This window comes from Ovis aries, chromosome 24 (genome assembly GCF_016772045.2).
Source record: "Ovis aries strain OAR_USU_Benz2616 breed Rambouillet chromosome 24, ARS-UI_Ramb_v3.0, whole genome shotgun sequence".
Classification (NCBI taxonomy): Eukaryota; Metazoa; Chordata; class Mammalia; order Artiodactyla; family Bovidae; genus Ovis; species Ovis aries.
The window spans coordinates 38196868-38222709 of NC_056077.1; the positions used below are offsets into that span (position 1 = coordinate 38196868).

Here is a 25842-nt window from a genome sequence, read left to right on the forward strand (position 1 = left end):
AGGAGGCGACCGGCCAAGTCCCGGGGGTCTGTGGACCGTGTGCGGGGCCGCCTCGGCCCCGGGAACACGGAAAGCGGACGGAACCACCGCGGCTTCGCTGCACTTCAGTCAGACCCCGGAAGTGGGCGGGCACGCGGCCCCGCCGAGACCCCGAGGCCGGCTGAGGACGCAGGAGGCCGCAGCCAATAGCGCGCCTGCGGTCTTTGCGTCACTGCAAAGCTGACCAATGGGCGCGGGTCTGGCTGCCGCTTCCTGCCCACAGTCTCCTCCGCCTCGCGGGAGGGCAGGGCCGCTCTCCAGCCGCCGAGCAGCAATCGCTGCGACCCCGCCCGCGCAGTGCCCCTCTCCCGCAGGTGAGTGCGGCGGCGGCCGGGAGGGGGGACGGGCGCCTCGGTCACTCCTGCAGGTTGGGGCGGCTGAGGCAGCAACTGCGTTTTTCCCACGCGTGCGGAGTGGGGAAGGGGCTGTGCTGGTGCTCTTTGCTGCACACCCGCGGGTGCAGCGCCCCCGCCCACCCTCCCCCCAGCAACATGACACCCCAGCCAGCATCTGCCCTGGAGTGACTTGGGAAGTGGCTGGAGGGTGGAGAGGATCGAACCCGCCTCCCCTCCTGTGGGCAGTTATCACAGCAAAGCTGCTTGTCCTAGGATTAGCTCAGGCAGATGGCCAGGGCCGGCGCTGAGATGCTACTGGTGGCCGGGCAAGGGGCCCACCTGTCGCCCCACCACTGGGAAGCAGAGTGAAACCAGGCTGACCGCCCAGATCAGAGAGCCGGAGGTTATTTTCTGAGCTGCCAAATGTGGGAGAGGATGGACCCAGCTCCTCAGGAAGGGCTCAACTGTCTTGCATGTCCTTCTCTTTTCTCCCACCTCTTTGACCCTGACATTGCCTCCCAGCAGCCCTCACAATTGTCAGGCAGGCAGTGAGCCGCTTTAGTAGCAAAGGGTTTTCTCTGTACAGGGGATGGGTGTGACAGGGTGTGATAAAAAGGAAAAAAAAAAAAAAAAAAGGCAGCAAACCTTGCAGGAAGCAGTCCTAAGGCGACTGGGAAGTTAATGCTTCAGGCTCTCCTTTGGGACTCTGTCCCTTCCTCTACCACACCCCAGCCTACTCTCTCCACCCCCACCTTCCCTTGGGTACCTCCACTTCTCTGAAGGAATCTGTTAATTAACCACGCAGAAAGGCAGATGGTTCTGAGGGTGGCCAGCAAGTCTTCTGAGTAGAATGACTGAGGCACCAACTGGAATTCACCGTGCAGAGTTTCTTGGTGAATCGGAGGTCACTTTCTTGGGAGATGTTGCCTCTACCTCTTCACTTCTACAAAACAAAGAAATCCCAGAATTGTGGAACTCAACGCTTCAACCTCCCATTCAAGAGTCCTCTGACCCAGTGACCCAATGTCCCTAGATGTGTTACCCCATCACCTCACAGCCAGAAACTGGCTCATGAGAAATTGAGACCACATCTTGGCCAAGGGGGTGGGACTAACCAAGGATGGCTAACTCCTAGCATCTTTAGCTGGGAAGTGATGGGCACCAGGATTTTCCACTCCAGAGGGAGTTTACAAACATCACCCCCAGGTGAGTCTTCTGTTAGCTGCCCAGAAGGCTCAATTATGTCTGTTTGGAAATGACCACTTAGTCATTTCTCTGAAGGAAAGTGTATTTAAGTTCAACAGCATCATTCATTGAGCTCAAGATGCAGACTGGGCCTGACCTCACCGGTTACTTGTACAGTGAGCCAAGAAATGTCTTTGAAGACTGGGTTCACATAAAAAATGTCACCATGGGGGACTCCCCTGGTGGCCCAAAGGCTAAGACTCCGTGCTACCACATCCCACGTGCTGCAACTAAAGATCCCATGTGCTGCGGTTAAGACCTGGCACAGCCTAATAATAAATAAAACTTTTTTTTTAATTAAAAAAAAATCACCATGGGAACTGACATACCTCCTTCCCCTATGTAAAACTCTTACTTTTCCCCAACAACTTATGAAGAGGATTGTCAAACATAGTCAAATTGAAATAATTATACAGTTAGCACCCACATACTCACCTTCCACCTAGATTCTACTATTGACAGCTTAACATACTTGCCTTATCGCATACCTATCCACCTATTAGAAGCTTTGTATTGTTGTGTAGTCGCTAAGTTGTGTCTGACTCTAGGAGCCCTCCAGGCTCCTCTGTCCATGGGCTTTCCCAGGCAAGACTACTGGAGTGGGTTGCCATTTCCTTCTCTAGGGGATCTGCCCAACCCAGGGATCAAACCTGTGTCTCCTGCGTTGGCAGGCGGATTCTTTACCACTGAGCCACCAGGGAAGCGTGACCTAGGACCTTACTTTTAACCTGAAGTATTTGTGACATTTGGCTTCCCTGGAACTGTATTTCCATCTTCGTTCAGGGAGGCAGTGAATGTAGGTGGCAGTGATTTTCTGTAACTTTGAATAAACACTCACTTTGTGCAGGGCGCTGGGAGATGCAGAGGAAATGAGGAGGTCAAGGACTCTGACTGACCAGAAAGGGCGTTGATTTTTTGTTTGTTTGTTTTTAAGAGAGAGAAGATTAGCAGCCTGGGAGAGTAAATGCCAAGAAGTAAAATGATTTCAGTAACACTCGTTGAGTTCCTGCTGGGTGCTGAGCACTCTGGTATAACTCTGTGCCTGTGTTACCTCTTTCAGGTCTCACAACAACTACATAAGTAGGTCAGTCCTCCTTTCTGCCTTTTCCAGACTAGGAGATTGAGGCACAGAGAGGTTAGTCAGTGGACTCTCGGTCATGCTAGAAGGTAGTGGGGCCAGGACCCAAATTCCCACAGTCTGGGTCCAGTGTGACTCTGGGACTCTTGAGTCACAGTATAAATGCTTCAGGGGGAGAGTGGACCCTCAGGCTTGACCAGGGAAGAGCAGAAGGCATCTGGATGTGCCACCGCTATCCCAGGAGTCCCAGCTCAGGCACCCAGATGAAGTTGCCAGTTTTCAAATGGCTTCAGAAAGCTGGCGTCCTGACTTCCCGTGTGTTTGACCCGGACGTCACACTTCTCCATTCTTCCTGTCGCCGCTGCCTGTCCTGGGTGTTTTCCAAAGTTTGGCGCCTGCTCCACTTCCTGACTTCCTATTCTTTATCCTTCAGTCACTTCCTTGCAGCCCACACTCTCTTCTCCACGTTTGTAAGACACACTTTGTTCCAGACGAGCCTAGTTGCTCACAGCAGTTGCTCCTGTTTTCAGAGGCGCTCCGTCACCCATGTTGCCATTCCAGCTGTCACGCTGTCTGTGCCCCCGGTGTCTCGAGCAGAACAGCCTGGCTCCAGCTGTGAGGCGCCCAGGCTCCGTCTTCTGGTCGCTCCGGCTTCCAAGTCAGACAAGCTGTGCCCTCCTTTTGCAGCGCTGCACGGTCTTGGGTGTGGGGGCTGCTCCATCGGGCAGAGCTGCTCGCTGTGACCCCCCACTGCCCTCATCCAGCTGCTCTGTTTTGCTGCCGTAGGTCTGGCCACGTGGCCTTGACGTGGCTCCAGGAGTCAAGCTGCAGGGAGCAGCAGCCCCGTCAGCCCCAGGGTTGGAGGGTGGGAGGCGGTCAGTGGTGATGCTGAAAGCTCAGCTTCTCTGTACACCAGTGCCACACTGGATCTTGGAGACAGACCCTGATGCTGGGAAAGACTGAAGGCAAACGGAGAAGAGGGTGGCAGAGGTTAAGATGGTTAGAGAGGTTCACGTCCAACTCAGTGGACATAAACTTGAGCAAACACCGGGAAATAGTGGAGGACAGAGGATCCTGGCAAGGTGCACTCCAGGGGTCGCAGAGTCAGACACAACTTAGCAACTGAGCAACAACAGAGTTCCGGGTGAAGTGAAAAAGGACAGCTTTACCGCTCTGCCAGGCAAAGGGGACCGCAGCAGGCTAAATGCCCTCAAGTACGTGTGTCCCTATGTGGGGAACATAGTGACAAGTTTTGCAGTAATTGTCCAAAGAGGGTGTGGTAAGCTCATGGACAAGCTGATGGGTTGGTGGTGAGGTCAGCACCACCATCATCAGCCTTCAGCGTCATCAACCTTCGGGTCCAATGGCCTGGGGTCTGCATGCTTGTGGGAAGCATACTATGCTTAATCATTAACTTCTCCCACCTGGAGGGGGTTTCCGTGTCTGCAAGGTAGCTTAAAGGTACTGTGGTGTGTAATGGGGAACCAGGGCCTTGCCCCAAGGCTGCTCTGGACTGTCTCTCCCTGGTCTTGCAGTCCCTTCCTTCCCTAATTACCAACTGCTTAAATTCGCCCCTTGGAACTCAGGGAAGGTCATGGAGGCTGAATGAAGGCCATCCTCTGCAGTCAAAGAAACGGAGGACACAGGAAGGCCTTGTGCCCAGAAGCCCCACGGGGCTCTGCTGGTGTCAGTGTTGGAGCTCAGGCCTGGGCCTGCACACCCTCCACGCAACAGAAGGGGAGACGAGAGAACAGCAGCAGAGAGCGGCAGGAGGAGGGGGTCGGGGGAGGTGGCCACCGAAGGCGGGTGAAGACAGGCCCCTGCCATCCCTGCCACCCTCTCAGTCGAGGGGCTCCTACAGGACCACACGGGACTCTGGCTGGGGTGCTGGGCCTATGCGGACGCCCCTACCAAAGCCAGAAGAAGGGAGATCAAGAGGGGCCCCGCCAGCGTGAGGGGGACCCTGTGCACCAGAGGGTGGGGCCTCTGAGGTGGCCTCTCAAGGATTCATTAGATCTGCAACCTGTCATTTATTCTTTAGACAAGGAAGATCCAAACTGTGACCAAATGATAACACTATTCATTAAACTGGGGGCAGTAGGTATTTGGATGGTATATATTTTTTTTTCTGGGCTTTTTTGTATATTTGGAGAAAAAAAAAATCCTTACCCTGAGAGGGAGAAAAGGCAACAGAAAAGGAACCTGGACTGAAGCTGGGCTCTCCCCCTGCTTTGCTGGGGGGTGGGGAGGGTGCTCAGCCCCCTGCAGCAAGAGAGTGTCACCTTGGATTTCCCTGCCTCGCCAGGTGGTCCCCAGGGCCAGGGTCCGAAGCAGCCGTGCCCACAGACCTCACCCTCCTGCCTCTCTCCCCTCAGCCCCCAGGGCCATGCCCAGCTCGGCACTGTGGGCGGTGGACCTGTTCGGCAGGGTGTTCACGCTGTCCACGGCCGGGCACCAATGGGAGCCGTGCAGGGACACCCAGCTGGAGTTCAAGCGGGTCAGCGCGGCCAGGGACTGCTGCTGGGGCATTGCCTGTGACCACCAGGTGTACGTGCTCGTGGGTGCCAGCGATGTCCCCATCCGCTGCCAGGAGGAGGCCTATGAGAATCAGGTGGGTCCGAGGGGTAGCAGGGTCGCTGGGAGACAGCCCTGCACCCCCGATGCCTGGCCTGTTCCCGCCTGTTGCCTTCATTCTGCTGAGATAGGGCCGTGTAGCCGCTGCAGCCTGCGCCCTGTCCTGTCCTCACCAGGCCACTGGCCGGGTCTGCACAGGCTCTGGGGCGGGTTCCAGGAGCTCGCGACGGCTGTGCCCCAAGCTGCCCGGGCCTAAGGCCAGTCTCTGCATCCGGCCTGCAGCGCTGGAACCCCATGGGCGGCTTCTGTGAGATGCTCCTGCCAAGTGACCGCTGGCCGTGGAGTGACGTGAGTGGGCTCCAGCACCGGCCGCTGGATGGGGTGGCGCTGCCCTCGCCACACTGGTCGTGGGAGTCGGACTGGTACGTGGACGAGAATTTTGGAGGGGAGCCCACGGAGAAAGGGGTAGGTGAGCTCGGGCCTCGCCGGCGGGGCTGCCCCGTCCCCTGAGTGCTGCCCCCAGCGCCCCGTGGCGTCGGACCTCAGCCTGGGCCCCGCGCGCCCCCTGCTTGCTGGATGGGGCCCACGGGGTGACGCTTCAGGCCACAAGCTGCCTCCCCGCCCCTCTTCCGTCCCGTTCCCCCTTCCCCGGCTCTTTCCTGTCCTTCCCCGGGAAACTTCCAGAGGCCCCCCCACCCCCACCTTGATGTTTCAGGGGTGGACGTATGCCATCGACTTCCCTGCCACCTACACGAGGGACAAGAAGTGGAATTCCTGCGTGCGGCGCCGGAGGTGGATCCGGTACAGGAGATACAAGTCTCAGGATACCTGGGCCAAGGTCTGGGGACCTGTAGGACCAGGGGGCACGTAGACAGCAGGCCCACAGCGGGGAGTGCCGCGTGGCCCTCCGGGTCCTGGCCCCTGACCCCGTCCAGTGCTGAATGCTGTGACCCTGTGTCCCTTCCTTTGGGGGATGGCCACTCTGAGAGCTGGGCCGGACTGTGGCCCAGGGCAGCACAGCAGGGCGTTGCCTTGGTCTCTGGACTGCCCTGTCCCGGACTGAGACTCGATCTGGGTACATCTTCCTCCCCAGCCCCCCACCCCACCCCACTCCATGTAGGAGCCACTCAGGCCCTTGTATTTTTCCAGTGACCCAGAAAAACCAACCAAGGGATGTGAGGCCTGGACTGGGGTGCTCAGGGGCCCTGAATGAGAGGAAGGCCTCAGACCCTTGCCTGACCTCTCTGCAGGGCCCATGCCACGAGGTGGGGCCACCGGCCCAGGCCCCGGGGTGGGAGCAGCAAGGCAGCGGGGCAACAGCCAGGGTCATGGGAGCCCCCACCCCACAGCCGTGTCCTGGGGTCACCTCCTTCTCCATGGCGGATGGAGTCACAGCGAAGCAGGGGCCGCCGTGAGCTCTCAGGGCCAGCAGTCCAGCCTGCGGCCGGTGGAGGGGAGGACACGGCAGAGGGGCCCTCCACCTGATACTGCTCGCCCTGTGGGGTCAGCGGGGCCGGGCTAGAGGACAGAGGGAGCATGCTGAGGGCTGGCGGGCAGCCAGGGTGGGGGCTCGTAGGAGCGGACCAGCGCCGCTCCGGTCCCAGGCGCCCACGGGCACTGAGGCCTCCTGCCTCCCACCCCTTCAATGCAGATCCCTTCGGAGGACGACCCCCAGCAACTGCCTGACCCCTTCAGCGACCTCTCTGTGGGCGGGTGGGAGGTCACAGACGAGCCCGTGGGCCGCCTGTCTGTGTGGGCCGTGACCCTTCAGGGAAAGGTAAGGCCGCCCCAGAGCTGCGGATGGGAGGTGGTGGACCGGGCCACCCACAGAGCGGGTGGGGGAGAGGCTGCCCTCGCTGGCCTCCCGGGTGAATGAAGTCGGGCGCTCCTTGGGCCCTCTACCTCACGTCCTGTCCCAGCAGCAGGGGCTTCTGAGCAGGTGGCATGACGCTGGGGGCCCCACAGTCCCCCCTCCTGTGACCCTGCTGTCCTGGGGACCCTCTGGGTCCTCGTCCTCCCAGAGGCCTCTGAGCTCCCCTGCGTGCCTGGTCCTGGCCTGTCCCTCCTCGAGCAACGGGAGCCTTGGTCGGCGCCCACCCTGGGCTGGGTTGCCTCAGGCTTGGCTCCTCAGAGCGAGGCTAGGCTCCCTTCCCAGTGCCCTCTGGTGCCTCCCACACAGCAGAGTGTCCAGTATATTAAGGGTGGGTGGGTAGGATGGGTAGATAAGTGGATGGATGCAGAGGGGTCTGGCTAGGTGGGTGTGTGTGTATAAATGGATGGATAGTTACGTGGATGAAAGCATGGATGGGTGGATGAGCAGATGGGTTGGTAGACAGGTATATGGATGAATGGATAGTGGATTACTAGGTGGATGGATGGGTGGGAGGGTAGATAGATGGGTAGATGGGTGGGTGATATATGGATGGCTGTTAGGACGGGTGGGTGATGGATGGATGGATGCAAGGCTTTCGGATGGGTGGATAGATGGATGGATGGGGGGAGGTTTCGAGAGGAGAGGAGCGTCTTCACTCGGGGAGCTTGCGATCTAGGAAATGTGATTCAAAGAAATGAACCCCACCCCTGCCAGCAGCAGGGGCAGCGACACAGACGGTCCTGGGCGCAGGTGGTCTAACACTTTGTGACTCCTCAGTACTCTGAACACAAACTGATCAAAACTCTCTGCATGGTTTTGGAACAGTCCCAGCAGGCGTTCATCAGGCCTGCCTCCAGGTCCTGCTCGGTCCAGGCCGAGGCCACCCCATGGTGGCTTTCTCTTAGCCACACTGAAGGGTGCTGGGGAGCTGGACCGGACGCAGCGCCACTGCGGGGCCACCTGGATGCAGAGAGAGGGGAGAACAGGTTTGAGAGCCGTGCCGGGTGTGAGCCAGCGCTCCCCTGTGTCGCTCCCGCGGTCCATTAAAGGTGGAACCAGGACCTGGGCTTTGGGTGAAGCTGAGCAGACAGTCGGGTCAAACCCAGCAGGCAGCAGGAGGGGGGCTGCCTGGGACTGGTTCTGCAGCATGGGGGGCTGTGGATCCAGCCGCTGGCTTAGTCACTGGATAAACTGTCTGAAGAAGCACCCAGCAAAACTTCATGTGCAAATAGGGCCCATTACATGGAACGCATGTGGGCAATAGTGAGAGAGTTATAACCTATCCACTCCAGTGTCCCTTTTCTCCCTTGGAAAATAGTGTTTATACTAAATCATTGGAAGTGTGTTATTCATTATCATAAGCGAGACCGTGTTACATATTTCGAAAATATGGTGCTCTGCTAAGATAGCATAAAGTTTATAAATAAAATTAATGAGTAATAAATCTCACCAATAAAGAGTTTTTAAAGAAAAGGTGAGGTGACAGGGTTGGAAGGCCTTGGACCCCAGGCTTCCTGGACCACAGAGACATGCCACCCCCTCCAGATGAAACGAGCCACATAGTTTGGGCAATAGAAGCAGGTGGTTCCATCTTAAATACCTGATTGTGCTCCCTGTCATCCAGTTAAGGACAGAAAGAACGTTTTGTTGTTACTCAGCTGCTAAGTCCTGTCCGACTCTTTGGACCCCCTGGACTGCAGCACAGCAGGCTTCCCTGTCCTTCCAGTGCTGTCTCCCAGTTTGCTCAGATCCGTGTCCACTGAGTCAGCGATGTCATCTAACCATCTCATCCTCTGTCGCTCCCTTCCCTTTTGGCCTTCCAACCTTTCCTGCATCGGGGTCTTTCCCAATGAGGCGGCTCTTCTTATCATGTGGCTAAAGTATTGGAGCTTCAGCATCAGTCCTTGCAAAGAACATTTTGAAGTGGAATGTGTTTCTAGTCGTATCCTAACTCTTTTGTGACCCCATGGACTGTAGCCCACCAGGCTCCTCTGTCCATGGAATTCTCCAGGCAAGAATACTGGAGTGGGTTGCCAGTTCCTTCTCCAAGGGATCTTCCTGACCCAGGGATTGAACCCGGGTCTCCTACATTGCAGGCAGATTCTTACACCATCTGAGCCACCAGGGAAGCCCAAAGAACATTGTAGTCGTTCACTCACTCAGCTGTGTCTGACTCTTAGCGACCCTATGGACTGCAGCACACCGGGCTTCCCTGTCTTTCGCCGTCTCCTGGAGCTTGCTCAAGCTCATGTCCATTGAGTCAGTGACGCCATCCAACTGTATCTCGTCCCCTCCTGCCTTCAATCAGGGTCTTTCCCAATGAGCCGGCCCTTCGCATCAGGTTGCCAAAGTATTGGAGCTTCAGCATCAGTCTTTCTAATGAATATTCAGGGTTGATTTCTTTTAGGATCGACTGGTCTGATCTCCTTGCAGCTTAGACATTCCTTAAAAGGAGGCTTGAGGGTTCTCTTATCTAGCCACCCAGGGCCCTGCTTCTTAGAAACAGGTGTGCTGAGAGCATTTGGCCGCTAGGGGGCGCAGGACACCCAGGCCAGGGCTGGAGTTCTCACAAGTCCAACAGTTGACAAAAGAGGTCTGTCCCCTGGGACCGCCAAAATCCACGTGTTGGTGTCACATATTCCAGCATAGGCAGGAGACATCTAATCTGGGGCGAGGCTCTGGATGGCAGTGGGGACAAGGTGAGGGAGATCTGGGTGGTCCCCTGGAGACCCCGGGTCGTCCGGAGACCCCGACGTTTGGGCTGTGCACAGGCTGATGCAGACACAGCTGAACTCTGGGAGCTGACCCGGCATGGAGCCCTGGCCTGACCCTGCTGGTATCCCTCGCCTCCCAGGTGTGGTACAGAGAGAATGTCAGCCACCACAACCCCGAAGGCTCGTCGTGGTCCCTGGTGGACACACCCGGGGAGGCGGTTCAGATCAGCTGTGGGCCCCACGACCTGCTGTGGGTGACGCTCTGGGAGGGCCAGGCCTTGGTTCGGGAAGGAATCAACAGGAACAACCCCAAAGGTGGGCGGCTCTGCACACTGTGCTGGGAGAGGCGGGCAGGGGGCACCTGGCTTCAACCCCCCACCCACCCTGAGCTCCTAGTGATGGGGGCTGCCTGCACTTCCTCCTGGGGTCGGGTAGGCAGTTCCTGGTCCACAGTGGAGCCTCCCACATCTGAAAATGGGATCCTGCATGTCTCCACGGGAGTCTGCGTGGTCTGGGCCGTCACTAAGGACCGGAAGGTAAGACAGGGTCCCTGGGGCTGGGTCTGAGGGCTCAGTTTAATGTTGAGGGTCGTGTGGGTTTTTGTCCTTGTGAGTGTGGTCTTAACTCTTCAGGGCTCCCCTAGTGGCCTGGTGGTAAAGAACTCGCCTGCCATTCAGGAGCCACAGGCTGGATCCCTGATCCAGGAAGATCCCACGTGATGCAGAGCAGCTCGGCTCGTGGGCCACAGCTGTTGCGCCCTCGAGCTCCGAGCCCATGCCCTGCCACAAGAGAAGCCACCACAGGCGAAGCTCTTGTGCCTCAGCTAGAAGGAGCCCTTGCTCAGACGGCCAGAGAAGGGCCACGCGGCAGCAGGCCCAGCACTGCCAACAGTTAAGAATGCAAATAGAATTCTGCTCTTTGGAGCACAGCCGGCCTCAGCCGAGCCCTGTGGGCTTTTCTGCCGCTGCCGCTGGTGATCTCCGAGCCCTTTGGTGAGCCCACCCTCGCCTTGCCTGCACCCCTGTACCAAGCCCAAAATGACTATCCCTCAACAGGCCATAGCATTCCAGATATCAGAAGCAAACTCAGCTAACTGACTGCCTCCCCCTCCTGTCCAGAAGTGCTCATTTTTACCTTATCAGAGGCGAGTCCAGTGAAATACGCTTATTTTGAGTTGCTTTCACAATCTCTTTTCTTCTTGCTTCCACTATCTCTCGTCCCAGGGCATCTTTTCTTTCTTTTTAAAAATAACCATTTGTTTTTCCTGTGCTGGGTCTTGGTTGTTGCAGGGAGCGGGGTCGCCCCCAGCGGCGGCGCGCAGGCCTCCCCCTGCAGGGCTTTCCCTTGTTGCAGAGCCCGGGCCCTGGAGCACACGGGCCTCAGCAGGCGCGGCTCTGGAGACAGGCTCAGTGGTCGTGGCACTCGGGCCTGATTGCTCCGTGGCAGGTGGGACCCTCCCGGATCAGGAATCACATCTGTGTCCTGTGCATTGGCAGGGGGATTCTTCACCACTGAGCCACTGGGGAGGCCCAAGGGCATCCTTTCTGAACAGTGTGCTGTGCTCATCTGTGGCCTGAACCAAAGGACCAAATTACTCATTCGTTCTTCCTGAGACTTTAAAGAAAAAAAAAAAACCCTTCCATTTGAGTGGCCCTCCAGGGAGGTGTGTTTATTTCTGATTTCCCAGGTTTGGTTCCGAAGAGGCGTCAACTCTCACAACCCCTGTGGCACCAGCTGGATCAAGATGTTTGGAGAAATGATGATGGTGAATGTGGGCCTGAATGACCAGGTGTGTGGCGGGGGTGGCCTCAGAGCGGGTGCCCCCTGCTCCCCGCTGTCCCTTTCCACCAGGCCTGCGCGTGAGGCCACTAGGGCAGGGGTCTAGGGCCAGCACACACTGCAGGCCCACGAGGGCAGCTGGGGGGCCGCTTCCTGCTGAGCCCCAGAGCAGTGGTCACGAGCACGGATCTGGGCGGGGCGTTCACTCTGGGGACTGGGAGGCGTGCTAAGAGGTGTCTGCGCCCAGGTAAAGGACAAAACGTTTTCCAGCTCCAGCAGCGGCATCTCGCCAGCATCACGAGCACCACAGGCACGGTTCCTACAGGGTAGCCTCCTCCTCGTAGAGAGAGGTTTGGCTACTTTTAAGACTCGAGGGTGCAGGTGACGCCTTTCCCGTTGCTCTAAAAGCGCTTCCGGGGTGCGGGGGTGGTGGCCTTTCCTGTGCCCACTCACCCTTCTCACCCACCGTGGTGGGCTGGGCACACACGGGCAGGGGCAAGGTGGGTGCTAGCTGGTGCCCACAGGCCTGATCACAGAGGCTGTGGGCCATGACCAAGTGACAGAGGTGCCACGACCTCCACAGCAAGGTCTGCTGGGGCCACGGCTCTGCCTTCGGGCACCCCCAGAGCCAGGGCCCGTCCTCTGGGCCCCTCAGCTACCCATGCACCCACCTTCCTCAGTGCCCAAAGATAGCGGGCAGGAGCCTTGCTCGGCCATCTTCCCCCTAAAAATGAGGTTGGAATCAAGGTTATTTTGCCGATTCAGAAAGAAAAGGCGCATCCTCTGGGTTCACTTGGGGAGCAGCTTCCTTCCCACAAAATGCCACACAGAGGATGGGGACACGGGTGGGAGTCCGTCCCCACGCAGCGCCCACCAGCACTGGCACCTCTGTGGACCCTGGTGCCCCAAAGCCCTGAGTCGGCCTGAGGTCGTGGAGCCAGGGAGGGGTTCCTGCTTCCCTGGGGCTTGGAGCCGTGCCCACCCTGGCCCCTCTGGGCTCTGCTTCGGCGCACAGCCCCCAGGCCCTTCCTGGGCACACCCCGAGATGTGTCCTCGACCCGGGGTGCTCGCCCCACGTGGTCCCCCCACCCCCTCACAAGGAAGGGGGCTCCGCCCCGCCCGCCCAGCAGTACCTCTCCGTGCAGGTCTGGGGCATCAGCTGCGTGGACCGGGCCCTGTACTTCCGTCAGGGCGTCACCCAGAGCGAGCTCAGCGGGAAGACGTGGAAGGTCATCGTCGCCAGCCGGGAGGGCGACCGCTCGCTCTCCGGCAGCTCCTTCGGCCTCCTCAGGTGACAGGCGGCGGGCTTAGCTGGCCGGGCTGGGCGGGCGGGGCAGGAGGCGGTAGGAGAGCGCCAGGCCCGAGCCGTGGTGACCCGCAGCCGTGGGGCCTCCTCACGTCCTGGGCCGGGGTCCTGCTGGGCCCGAGGGCAAGCGCTGCACGTGGGAGGCGGAAGCGGGCAGCTCAGCGAGGCCAGGGCGTCCGTCCACATGGGGCCTGGGGCCGTCCGGAGCGGGGCTGGCCATTGGTGTCGAAGCCTCAGGGTCTGGGCGAGGAAAGGCTTCCTTTCCCGGGATGCTCAGGCCCTGTGTCCGAGGAGAGCGGGAAGGAAGGTGCAGGGTCTCTAAGCAGGAGGTGAGGCCGGGACTGAGACCAGAACTCCGGGAGGCCCAGCTCCCTGGGACCCCCGCGCCCGGCCTGCAGAGCTTCGTTTTCGAGGCTCTGCTTTTCTCGCAAGGTCCCAGGTGTGCCCGGCCACAGCTCTGGGGACCGTGCCCTGGGCTCCCCGGGGTTAGAGGGGAGATGCGGCCCAGCCCTACCCGACGGCCAGGGGAACACTGGCAGGTGACCCAGCACCTCAGCCGAGGCCACCTCTGCTCTGTGACGGGGGCTGCCTGTGTTCACCCTCCCAGCTGCACGGCCTGCGATCCTGTCTGCAGCTCAGGCCCCCCTCAGACGCTGGTCTCCACCCTCTGCTCCCCCAGCTCGGCAGTCAGCACTCGGCTGCACCGTCAGCCTAGAGGGGCCGGGAGGCCGGCCAGTGGGGTTTGCTCAGTTACCTGTGGGTTGCGGCTCTCCAGCCAGTAGTTCTCAAAGTGGTCGGCACATTGGAATCAGCTGAGAACTTCCAAAACCAGTGATGCCAGATCTTTGTGACCTTGGGTTTGCCAACGGCTTCTTAAATATGATACCCAAAGCACAAGAAACTAAAGGAAACATAGATAAGTCAGAGTTCATCAACATTAAGAAAATTTTGTTCCTCTAAGGACACTTCAAGAAAATGAAAAATTCGAAAGGATGGGAGAAAATACTGGAAATCATATATTTGACAAGGCCTACTATCGAGAATATATAAAGGGCTCTTGCAACTCAACAACAGATAAAAAGAACTGAAAAGGGACAAGGAGGGACTTCCCTGGTGCTCCCGCAGTGAAGGATCTACCCTGCAACGCCCTTCTTTTCTTGGTTGAGGAACTAGGATCCCGTGTGCCACAATAGAGAGTCCATGAGACACAAAGAAAGATCCCAAAACGAAGATTTCCCGTGCCGCGACTAATACCCAGCGCAGCCAGACACATAAACATATATCTCTAAAAACAGTTCGTATGCCACAATGAAGATCAAATGTCCCATGTGCCACAACTAAGACCCAAGGCAGCCAAATAAATAAAAAATAAACAGTTGGGAGGAAAAAGACTTGAATAGATACTTCGGAATAGTAGGTACATGAGTGGCCCACAAGCAGAGGAAAAGATGCTCGACGTCATGAGGCGTGAGGGAAACGCAAACAAAACCACGTTACAAAGACAAAATGAAACACATTGGATACCACTTCACACCCACCAGAACAGCTATAATCAAAAACAGAGATAGAATCAGTGTTGACAGGATGTGGAGATACCGGCAACCTGCCCTGCACTGCTGGGGGTGTGATGATGCGGCCACTTCGAATACAGCGTGGCAGCTCCTCAAGAGGTTAAGGACAGAGTTACCATAGGACCCAGGAGTTTCAGTCCCAGAAAGAGGCCCAGAAGAACCGGAAACAGACGTTTAAACAAAAATTTGTTCACGAATATTTATCGCAGCACTGATGAGCTTCCCAGGGGTTGCTAGTGGTAAAGAATTCGCCTGCCGATGCAGGAGATGCAGGTTCGATCCCCGGGTCGGGAAAATCCCCTGGAGAAGGAAATGACAACCCACTCCAGTGTTCTCATCTGGAGAATCCCATGGACAGGGGGCGCCTGGTGGGCTAGAGCCCGTGGGGTCGCAGAGTCGGATATGCCTGAGCGACTGACACACCCCTTATCCTCAAAATAGCCAAAACGTGGAAGCGACTCAAATGTCTGTCAGTGGAAGAATGGATGGATAAAACGGTGTATCCATACAATGGAATATTATCTAACAATAAAAAGGGATGAAGAGCTGACACCGCTACAGCACAGATGACCCTTGCCGTCATTACACTAGGTGACAGCAGACAGTCACACAAGGCCACAGCCTGACCAGGCCATGTGTATGAAGTGTTGGGAACAGGCGAGCCCGTGGAGACTGAGAGGAACGGGCGGTTGCCAGGAGGCTGGGGGAAAAGAGGAGAGTGCAGAGTGACTCCGTAATGGTACAAGAGTTTCCATCCGGGGCGATGAGAAGGTTCTGGAAGTTGGTTGTGGTTCCAGAACACTGCAGATGTACTTAATGCCACCGCATTTTATCATTTTAAATGGTACATTTTACATCCCACGTTTTTACAATAAAGAAGCCACAATGCTGCTGGATCTCCACCCGAGATGCATTGATTTGGCTGGTCCGGGTGTGACGCGAGACCCTTCAAGTTCCCGGGGTTCCTGCTCCCTGGGGAGAGGGATTGCTGTCTGTGGCAGAGAGGCTGATTTGCCCAGGGGGTCGCACAGTATGTGTTCAAGGGAGTCACAGGTTTGCCCCCTTCTTCCAGCGCCGGCTGCTTCTTTGGCAACGAAGTGAGGGGCAGTGCCGAGTCCTGTGGTCCCGGCGACACGGATACCTCCTGGGAGGTCCCTGGCCCTGCCTCCAGCCCAGCTGGGGTGCATGGGAAGGAGTCCAAGAAAGGGCCCAGCCATGCAACTGCCAACTTTCCAGAGGCCACCGACCTCTCCTCGCTGACGCTCCTCCCGCTGGGCCTAGAGGAGCCTGACAGCGCGGACTGCCACGCGCTGTGGGCCTGGGTGTCTGGTGGAGGCTGTGCCGTGGAGGCCCACACCACCCTCAAGTGGTTCACCGCCCAGTCAGGTAAGCACAGCTGCCCAGTGCTGCAGACGGGGCTCGGGGGGAGCTGGAGCAAGCCTGGCGCCCCCACCGTGCTCAGTCCCATCTTTCTGGAGCGTTCCACAACCAGTCAGGCAGTCGGAAAGAAGGGCATTAGCCTGGCGCCCCTCCCTTCCCCGTCCCAGCAGGGGCGGCCGTCCCATGCTGACGTTTGGGGGACACCTGCCTCCCCACCAGGGTGAAAGGTGGCAGGGAGGGGCTCACAGGACATTTCACAGAGACGCTAGCCTAGCCTTCCAGAAAGAAAGGGCCGACTCTGGCCTGCCGCCCGGCCCTGAAGCTGTGCTGGCTGGCAGGCCCGGGCCCCTCGGTGCAGACGCTCTCGCTGTGCATCACACCGGCCCAGACGGCCGCCTGGCGGAAGCAGATCTCCCAGCAGCTCACGGAGAGGGCCAAGCGGGAGCTAGAGAGCTTCCAGCACTACGAGCAGGCGGTGCAGCAGGTGCGTGGTGCCTGAGGCACTTCCTCCAGCAGGCATCCATTAAGCGCCTGCTGTCTGCCCGCCCTGAGGAGACTTGTGTGCGGCCCCACTGTGCTCCCGGCCCAGAGGACCTGGCCCCGTCTTGGCTGGTGTGGGTCCCCGCGTTGGGCACGGAACTGCCCGGGGCCTCAGTTTCCTCACCCTGTGCAGCGGGTAGCGGGTGCTGATCCCCAGACTCACAGAACGCCCTGGCTTGGGGCCTGGCCCTGGGTGGGTGTCTGATGATGTCACTTTTGGCCTTAGGATGAAGTGGGGGGGGGCAGTGCCCCTGAGGCAGCGAAGGGAGCAGGGTGGCCCTCGGGTGCCAGGTGCGGGGCTGGAGTGTGGGGCCCCCTGGGGCCCGCCTGTGACTCCGTCCCACTGTGCTCCCGGCTCTGCTCCAGTCTGTGTGGGTGAAGACTGGGGCCCTGCAGTGGTGGTGTGACTGGAAACCCCACAAGTGGATGGACGTCCACGTAGCCCTGGAGCAGCTCACGGGCCACGATGGGGCTCAGGACAGCATCCTCTTCATCTACTATGTGGTCCATGAGGAGAAGAAGGTGGGTGGGGCGTCGTGGAGGGATGGGAGAGGTGGGCGGGTGTGTCTGGGAAGGGGGGAGGTAGGGGGAGTGTCTAGGGGAGGGGGGAGCTGCTGGGGGGGGAGGGGTTGCTGTGTCTAGGGGAGGGGTCTTCCAGGAGGGAAAGGAGCTGGTGGCCGCATCCCGGGCAGTTGGGGCAGCGTGTGCAGGCCCTCGAGTTCCAGAGGAGGGAGCAGGTCCTGGCGGCAGAGTCAGCCTGCCACCAGGGCTGGGGTTTGAACCAAATCAGTCCGGTTCTAAACATCAAAAAGGCCTCTCAGGCTTCTGCTCAGGAGCGACCCTCACAGTGACCCTGCCTCCCACCCCGCATGGAGCCCCACCGTTCCGGGGAGCCCAAGGCCCTCTGTCCCTGCTCCCCCACGGCGCCGGGGCTCCACCCAGGGTCCCGCTGACCCCCACCCCCCGCATGCAGTACATCCATGTGTTCCTCAACGAGGTGACGGCGCTGGTCCCCGTGTTCAGCGAGGCCAAGCACTCCTTTGCCCTGTACACCCCCGAGAGAACGCGGCAGAGGTGGCCCGTGCGCCTGGCCGCCGCCACTGAGCAGGACATGAGCGACTGGGTAAGCAGGCAGGGGTCCCTTGGGCAGGGATGGGGGCCGCCGTCTTGGGGCCAGCCCGGCCTCGCTGACCCACCTCCCCCCCTTGCCAGCTCACCCTGCTCAACCTGTCCTGCTGCGAGAGCCGGAGGGTGCACGGCCGCCCCTCCCCACAGGCCATCTGGTCCGTCACCTGCAAGGGGGACATCTTTGTGAGCGAGCCCGGTCCAGACCTTGAGGGCCCTGAGCGCCGGCTGCCCTGTGACCAGATGTGGGTTGGCTGCACCCGACCGGGCTGGGGGCTGGGGGCTGGGGGCTGGCCCGACCCCAGCTCTGGGTTCCCGCCAGCCTGGCCTGTGCAAGGACCCCAAGGGGGCATCAGGAACCTGGCGGGGCTGGGGGGTGAGGCAGGTGTGGCCCCCAGGTGGCATTTAAAGCCACGAGGTGGAGTGAGGCCCCCCAGGGGGGCAGCGTGAGTGGAGTCCCGGGACACAGGTCTCCGACTTGTCCTGCCACTGCCCCCCGGTCACCCAGAGCCCATGAGGACTGGGGGCACGTGGGTGAGGCTGGGCCCACATAGTAGCAAGAGGGCATGTTTCCCACCCTCTGCTTGTCCGCTCCTGGTGGCCCTGTGTGCCCGGGGCCCAGACAAGCCCCGCTGCTGACAGTGCAGGGCCTCCGCCCTCAGGAGGCCACCCGGGTGGCCGCACACCCCGCATCCAGGAGACTGTGCTGGCTCACACGGTGGCTCACCCTGCTCTGCCATGACCCGCCCCGACCTGGGGCGTGGGAACTCGGGGTGCCGACCTCAGCTCCCCACAACTGCCCCCATTACCCACACAGCTCCATGGACAGGGACTCCTAAAGGCCCTGCCCACTGCAGGCCTGACCAGCTCCTGCGCCCGCTCTGGGCCCCCTTTGCTGGTTAATCCCCCGGGGGAAGCCAAGCAGGTTCCCTCATCCTCAGTCGCGTCCATCACTGGAGACCAAAGCTGAGTCAAACGGGAGCCCTGGCAGGCCGCAGAGGGAGGGGATGAGGCTGGAGAGACCTGCAGGACGCGTTCCCCCCCCCCTCACGCTACAGGTTCTGGCGGCAGATAGGCGGCCACCTGCGGGTGGTGGAAGCCAACAGCCGGGGCGTGGTGTGGGGCATCGGCTACGACCACACGGCCTGGGTCTACACGGGCGGCTACGGCGGCGGCTGCTTCCAAGGTGAAGGTGGGCCCCGCTCCCCCGGGCCCACCCCATTCTAATCCCTGGCTGCCTTCCCTGCCCCCGTGCTGACACTCGTTTGACAGGTGACCTTCACCTCTGCCAACCTCCACGTCCTAGGGCCAAAGCACACGGCGCAAGCCCACAAAGGCCTGGCCTCCAATGAGCCTTCCTGGGCACCCATAGCTGAGCCGGAGACTGTGCAGGTTTCAGAAAGACAGCTGCCAGAACCACAGTCTCTTGATTCAGGCCTAATTCCAGTCCCTCTTTAGAGGGGGCCGTGCCTTAGGGGGTGAGAGCTTGCTGAACCCCCATGAGCTCCCTGCGTCCCAGAGGCAGGGGTAAATGGAGGCAGAAGCAAACCCTGAAACGGGACATTTCACGCCCTGGCCCACACGCCCCACAGTGAGGGTGGCTACTCTGTGGAACTGTGGTCTACTGAGACCGCTGGAACACACGTCTACACAGGCTTAATGGCATCCCTGTTTGTGAGGCAGGAATTCCCTCTGTCCCCATCTTACAGGTTCGTGGGGGTCGTGTGAGGGGTCCGAGGCACCTTTGTTAGTAAGGAGTTGGGGGGGCCCTCATACCTGCCAGGTGCCAGGTAAGTGAGATGGAAGGGGAAGAGGCTGAGAGGCTGCGGCAGAAAAGTGGCAGGTTCTCCTCTCCCCAGGAAGAGAGAAACCCGAGCCAGCCAGCCCACCAAGCCCTCCCGGGCTGCCCGCTTGCCTGCTCTCACCTGGCCGGGCGGGCAGCAGGTGTGGCTTCGGTCTGACCGCCGCCTCTCCCCCCAGGCCTGGCCAGCAGCACCAGCAATGTCTTCACACAGCGGGATGTGAAGTGTGTCCACATCTACGAGAACCAGCGCTGGAACCCTGTCACAGGCTACACCAGCAGGTACGCCACGTGGGCGCCTGCGGAAGCAGGGCCCAGTTGGACAGCCGCGTCCCGAGCAGTGGGAGAGCTGGCGTCCGGCCCCCAACGTGGAACTAACTAGATCCGACTGGCTACACAGGATTTTTCCCCCATGAATCTTTAAGTATAACATATTTTTAAAACTCACTTATGGAGAGCGTAACATATATCAAGCTCATGAAATGTGCATATACATGGATGTGGTGAGATGTGTCTGTCGAAGTACACGTAGACATACATAGGTATATCCACATATATCACCGTGTATATGCTTCACCGGGCTAAGTCGCTTCAGTCGTGTCCGACTCTGCAACCCCATGGACTGTAGCCTGCCAGGCGCCTTTGTCCATGGGATTCTCCGGGCAAGAATACTGGAGTGGGTTGCCGTGCTCTCCTCCAGAGGATCTTCCTGACCCGGGGACTGAACTCACATCTCCTACTGGCAGGTGGGTTCTTTACCACCAGCGCCATCTGGGAAGCCTGTATATTACTGACTTATCAGAAACCAAACCCCAACATAATCACTACCAGGGTCAAGAAATAGAACATGGCCACCCCCTCCCCATCCCATCTGGTGCTCTTTTTTTAGTGGGGGGAGGGGAGTAATTTAACTTTTTAAAAAAGTGTTGCTTAATGGAAGCTACTGAGGACATTGTAGCCTCCACCAAAAATTATTTTAATTCTCCAGACGTGAGGCTTTGGGACACGAGAGTCAGTGGCACTGTGTTTGGGACAGAAGTGGAGACACTCTAGAAAAGCTAGATCGCATGCCTCTTCTTAGTTCCTGCCCTCTCAGCATAGAAACATGTTTCTCACACTCTTCTTGGGATATGTTCTTTTGCTTGTTTTAAAAAGTAAATTAAGTTGCAGTATTTCTCAGCCCTTAAAGCCGTAGTGTGAGTTCCAGCGGCCAGAGCAGCCTTATCTAAGTTCAGCGTTGGGTAGTCTCCCGGGAAGACTTTGCCCTGTGTGTCTCTCCTTTCCACTGGTCCCGTTATAATAAAACTATGAGAGTTCTGGCCTAAGTAGAGAGTTTTCCTGAGTTCTGTGAGTCATTCTAGCAAATTATCAAGTCTGAGGTAGTGGGAGTCCTACAGCCTATAGTCAGTCAGTTGGAAGCCTGGTGTGAAGGGAGGCGGTTTTGCTGGGGACTGTGTCCTTTACCTTGTGGGGACCTAGTGGTGTTGCAGTACACCCAGTTGATGTTGGAATTGCCAGTTCTCCGAAGTGGGTGTACCCATCCACACCCTCGGCAGCAGGGCACGCCCCCACATTTTTGCTGTTTTTGTGTGTTGCAGCCATTTTGGTGACCATGAAGTAGTGTCTTCTGTTTCCAGTTGCTGTCTCCTGGCAACTAAATGGGCAAAGGGCCTGTCACATACATGGCACTTGGATACGCTTTCCTTTGTAAAATGCCCCTTCGAGTCCTTGTCATGTGTTTTGGTTGGATGAGCTCTTTTTATTGATTTGCCAGTACTCTTTACATATGAAGGCATGAGCCCTTTGTTACATATTCACTCTATAAGCAGAAACTTTTAATTATTAAATGTAGTCCAATGATGATCTTTTTTACATAACAATAGAAAGTTAAGTCGCTCAGTCTTGGTGTCTGACTCTTTGCTACCCCATGGACTGTGTAGTCTACTCTAGCCATGGGATTCTCCAGGCAAGAATACTGGAGTGGGTTGCCATTTCCTTCTCCAGGGGATCTTCCTGACCCAGGGATCGAACCCAAGCCTCCCGCATTGCAGGCAGACGCTTTAACCTCTGAGCCACAAACCCTCTTAAGAAATCTCATTAACCCTAAGGGGATAAATACCTCCTCCTATCTCTGGAACAGCAGTCAGCAGACTTTTTCTATAAAGGACCAGACAGTAAACAGTTCAAGTGTGGTGGGCCTCAGGGTGTCTGTCACAACGGCTCACTCTGCAGCTGTCTCTTGAAAGCAGTCACAGAAACAAATAAGCATCACTGTCTCCATGAGATGTTTCATCTGGACACAAATTTGATTGCATAGAATTTTCACTTGTCATAAAGCGTTGTCCTTTTTTTCCCAACCATTTAAAAATGTAAAAACCAGCCTTATCTTGTAGGCTGTGCTGACAGTTGTGATTAGGCCCCTGGGACATGATTGGTCCAGCTTGTTCCAGAAGCTTTACTCCTCTGTCTTATCCACTTAGGTCTAGAACCCCCTCACCCGTACTTAGTGTGTTGTGAGGTAGGCATCAAGTGTTATTGGTCTTTTACTATCCAGTGACCAAGCCATTTATTGGAGACTATCCTTCTCCCTTGCATCACAACAGCCATCTTTGTTCTAACTCGGCTGTTCATTTATGTAGACCTTTAAATTTTATGTATTTACTGGCTGTGCTTGGATCCTGGTTGCTGCGCTCAGACTTTCTCTAGTTGTGAGCAGGGCTACTCTTCACTGTGGTGCAGACTTCTCACTGCGGTCGCTTCTCTTGTTGTAGAGCCCAGGCTAGAGGCACATGGGCTTCAGTAGTTGTGGTTAAGTGGATTCAGTTGCCCCATGGCATGTGGAATCTTCCCACAGCAGGGATCAAACCCCTGTCCTCTGCATTGGCAGGAGGATTCTTAACCACTGGACCCCCAAGGAAGTCCTATGTAGATCTTTTCAATAACATTTTGTGATTTTCTACGAGACGAGGGTCTTGATATCTTAAAAATGGTATTTTTATATTTTTATATGGTTCATATTTTTGATACTAGGATAACTGGCACAAGCTTTTAAAAATTTCCTTTCTTTTCAAATTGATGCAGAGCAACACGGAGAATAAGCTCTGGCCCCACTAACCAGGTAGCAGCCACTTCCAGCGCTGCAGTGCCCTTCTACTTGTCCGTGTGCCCACGCCCGCCGTTGGTGGGGGCAGCAAGGGGGACAGGCAGGCACGTAGAGATGGTGGGTGACAGCCTCCCGACTCAGTCCCTGCGGGTGGACAGGCTTATCTAACCTCTCCTCAGTCGTGGATGTGTGGACCATTTGTGACCTTTCATACGGATAGTTTAAAGGGTTTCCTCGTGTAAATATTTGGTCTCTCTGTTCTTCTCAGGAAATCAGGGTTTGAGCTCTTCTGAGGCAGCTTACACACACTGCCTACATGTGCTCTGGAAAGCTCTGCCTCCTGTGTAGGGTCCGCACAGCGTGCTGGCCTGCCTGCCTCGGCCCTTGTTCCTCACTCGCTCCTTGGTCTTCGGGCTCCCACAGGGTCAGAGCCACCCGGGGAGGCCACCCTGCACTGTGTGTGCTGGGACTGTCAGTCAGGCAGAGTGGCTGTGACAAAACACCACGGGCTAATAGCTTCAACAGCAGGCATCCATCCTCTAGGTTCCAGAGGCCTTGGCGTCCGAGCCAGGTGTCAGCAGGTCTCTTTCCCATGAGGGCCGTGGAGAGGATCTGCTCCAGTCTCCCTCCTGGCTCCAGGGGCCTCCGGGGGCCTCGGCTGGTGGTGGCATCACTTAGTCATTACATGGCCTTCTCCTGGTCTTCACGTCAGCTTCCTGATATGGAAAGCTTGAGTCCAAGTCTCCCCTTTCATAAGGATGCTGTCATGACGGAGTAGAGCCCACTCAGTAACTGTCTCATCTCAGCCAAGCCCTCTGCAGAGACCCCCTTTCCAAATTAGGTCACGCCCACAGGACACGACCACACACAACGCAAGAGAAGGGGGGTGGGGTCCACAGGCCCCAGGTGGGTGGGCTGGCTGGCTGGTGTCTGGAGCTCCTGTTTCTGCCCACCCCACCCCACCCCACAGGAGATGCAGGCACCTGGGTGGCGGGCGGTGGCTGTGCTGCATTCCCCTCCCTCTGGTGTCACCTTACCCTTCGTGTCCCGCGCAGGGGTCTGCCCACCGACCGGTACATGTGGAGTGACGCCACGGGCCTGCAGGAGTGCACCAAGGCCAGCATGAAGCCCCCGTCCCTGCAGTGGACCTGGGTGAGCTCCGGGCTGCGGGTGGGGCAGAGGTTGCAGTAGGGTGTCTGCCCACACCGACCCGCCTGTTCCTCCAGGTTTCTGACTGGTTCGTGGATTTCAGCGTCCCCGGTGGCACAGACCCGGAGGGGTGGCAGTACGCCAGTGACTTCCCCGCGTGAGCGTCTCTCTCTCTCTGTGGGCAGGGGCCCTCAGGGGGGCTGGGGCTCCGAGTGTCAGGCCTGGTGAAGTCAGGCGAAGCCCCTCCACCCTGCCCAGTGGCACAGGCCCTTCACGGTACACAAGTCATGTTCAGATGGAGGACGGAGCCGAGAAAGACCGAGCCAGAGCCTGAGCTGAGGCTTCTAAGCAGATGACGTCTGGCTGGGAGGAGGTTTATCCTGATCTGAGCCTTCCCTTTGACCTCAAGCCCTGAACTTGACTGCTCCCAGAAGAGCGCGATATGAGGCCTGGGATGGGGAGGGCTCAGAGGCCCCTTAGCTAGAAACCACCACCCCTCTCCAGGTAGCTGCCATGTCCTGGCCTCAGTGAGGTCCCAGCCCCAGGGAGACCCTGACCACCCTCCCGAGGGAGGCCTGGGTGGGGCTGGAGGTCCCTGAAGCAGGAGGATGGTGTCCTATGTTACCTGCTGCCCCTGCTTAGCTCACACTGAGGCCCCAGGAGAAGGAATGAGTGTGTAGCATCGCTTTCTAGAAAATTCCACAGAATGGTGCTGACTTCAGCTTCTTCCTCTTTCAGCTCTTACCACAAGTACAAAACCATGAAGGATTTCGTCAGGAGAAGGTGCTGGGCCAGGTGAGAAGGCAGGTAACTGGGGGGTGTGGCCGCGCCCCTCCCTGCTCGGCCTCACTCCCTGTGGAAGAAAAGGGGAATTTACAACTGGGGAGGAGAAAACAGGATCAAAATAAATGTCAGCCCAGGAAGTGCCCCCGGGCTCCCAGGGCTGTTTCTGAAGGGTTTGTTTTCAAGAACAAATAAGAGAAATGTCATTGGCAGGGCCCGCAGGATCCTAGGGGGTGGGGGTGGGGGGCTGGGTTGGAGTGGTGCCAAGGCAGGGCAGACAGCACAGGAGAGTGGTGCCCACTGGGTCCTCCCGGGGTCAGGGGTCTGGTCTAGCTGCCCCTTCTGTCCAGAGCAGGTGGCTCTGGGGCTCCCAGCACCACCAGGGTGACCGGGGCTTTGCTCTCTCTGCTGCTCAGAAAGTGCAAGCTGGTGACCAGCGGGCCCTGGCTGGAGGTGACCTCCGTGGCCCTCAGGGACGTGTCCATCATCCCCGAGAGCCCGGGCGCCCACGGGAGCGGGTTGAACATCGCGCTCTGGGCCATCAGTGACAAGGGGGACGTGCTGTGCCGTCTGGGTGTGTCCGAGCTCAACCCCGAGGTGGGCACCCGGTGGGGGAACCCAGGGTCTGCCCAGCCCGCCAGCACCCTCAGGGCTCGGGCGGATTCTTACAGAGACGCGCCTCCGCCGTGGAGTAGGGCTGGGCTCTGGCCTCCCCGGGCCTGCCCAGGCGGGTCCCTGGGCCCGGCAGACACTGCACGGGGCCCGAGGGGGTCTCTAGGCCTGCGGGCACTTGGAGCTGAGGTCGAGGTTGGCCTAAGGAGCCGTCCGCCCTGGGGCCGGGCGGGCGACAGGCGGGACCGGGCAGCCCTGAGCGTCCCTCCTTTGCCTCAGGGCTTCTGCTGGATGCACGTGGGCACCGACCAGCCCTTCACCTCCGTCTCCATCGGCGCCTGCTACCAGGTGTGGGCCGTGGCGAAGGACGGCTCCGCCTTCTACCGCAGCTCCGTGTCCCCCTCCAGGCCCAACGGTGAGAGCCCGCGCCTCAGGCGGACGCCCTGCGCCCGCGCCGCCGCCATGTTGTGTCGAGCGCCAGCGGGCGGCTACGGCTACTTCCGCTTCCGGGGGAAGCCGGTTGATGGGTCTCCGTTTAATTGAACAAGCATTTACTGAGCACCGCCTGTGAACCGGGCATGAGGCCAGGCTGGGCTACCCCCAGAGTCCACGCCCCCTCTGCTGGGATGACCCAGGGGTGGTCATCTGGTGACGGGGCTGTACTTCACCACCCTCGGCTTCCTGCCTCTTAAGGGACCTTCCTGGGCGCCCCCCTGGCCCATCCACAGTGTCCGCCTTGACTGCCCCCCAGGAGCGAAGTCCAGGCAGGCTTGTTCTTGGCTGGACATCTGGACAGCGTCCGGCACAAGGATTGCTGGGTGGGTGGTGGCTGGCT

At 58.4% G+C, this 25842-nt stretch overlaps 1 protein-coding gene across 7 annotated transcripts in view; it reads left to right on the forward strand.

The window, feature by feature from the left end:
* Positions 1 to 258: 258 nt before the first annotated feature.
* TECPR1 (tectonin beta-propeller repeat containing 1) overlaps positions 259 to 25842 on the forward strand; it is a 28719-nt gene continuing 3135 nt past the window's right edge. For 2 of the 7 annotated variants that reach the window (XM_042240702.1, XM_042240705.1), the window contains exons 1-21: positions 259 to 353; positions 5073 to 5308; positions 5554 to 5736; positions 5987 to 6109; positions 6923 to 7048; positions 9999 to 10173; positions 10294 to 10394; positions 11546 to 11647; positions 12783 to 12928; positions 15587 to 15900; positions 16233 to 16378; positions 16801 to 16956; positions 17408 to 17557; positions 17647 to 17804; positions 18618 to 18751; positions 19540 to 19642; positions 23519 to 23615; positions 23690 to 23769; positions 24351 to 24407; positions 24812 to 24992; positions 25287 to 25422. In XM_042240702.1, coding sequence (XP_042096636.1) covers positions 5084 to 5308; positions 5554 to 5736; positions 5987 to 6109; positions 6923 to 7048; positions 9999 to 10173; positions 10294 to 10394; positions 11546 to 11647; positions 12783 to 12928; positions 15587 to 15900; positions 16233 to 16378; positions 16801 to 16956; positions 17408 to 17557; positions 17647 to 17804; positions 18618 to 18751; positions 19540 to 19642; positions 23519 to 23615; positions 23690 to 23769; positions 24351 to 24407; positions 24812 to 24992; positions 25287 to 25422 — 2893 coding nt within the window. In that variant the 5' untranslated portion in view covers positions 259 to 353; positions 5073 to 5083. The remainder of the gene's footprint in view (positions 354 to 5072; positions 5309 to 5553; positions 5737 to 5986; positions 6110 to 6922; positions 7049 to 9998; positions 10174 to 10293; positions 10395 to 11545; positions 11648 to 12782; positions 12929 to 15586; positions 15901 to 16232; positions 16379 to 16800; positions 16957 to 17407; positions 17558 to 17646; positions 17805 to 18617; positions 18752 to 19539; positions 19643 to 23518; positions 23616 to 23689; positions 23770 to 24350; positions 24408 to 24811; positions 24993 to 25286; positions 25423 to 25842) is intronic. The other 5 variants (XM_042240706.2, XM_042240707.1, XM_027961127.2 and 2 more) reach the window with 4 other exon arrangements.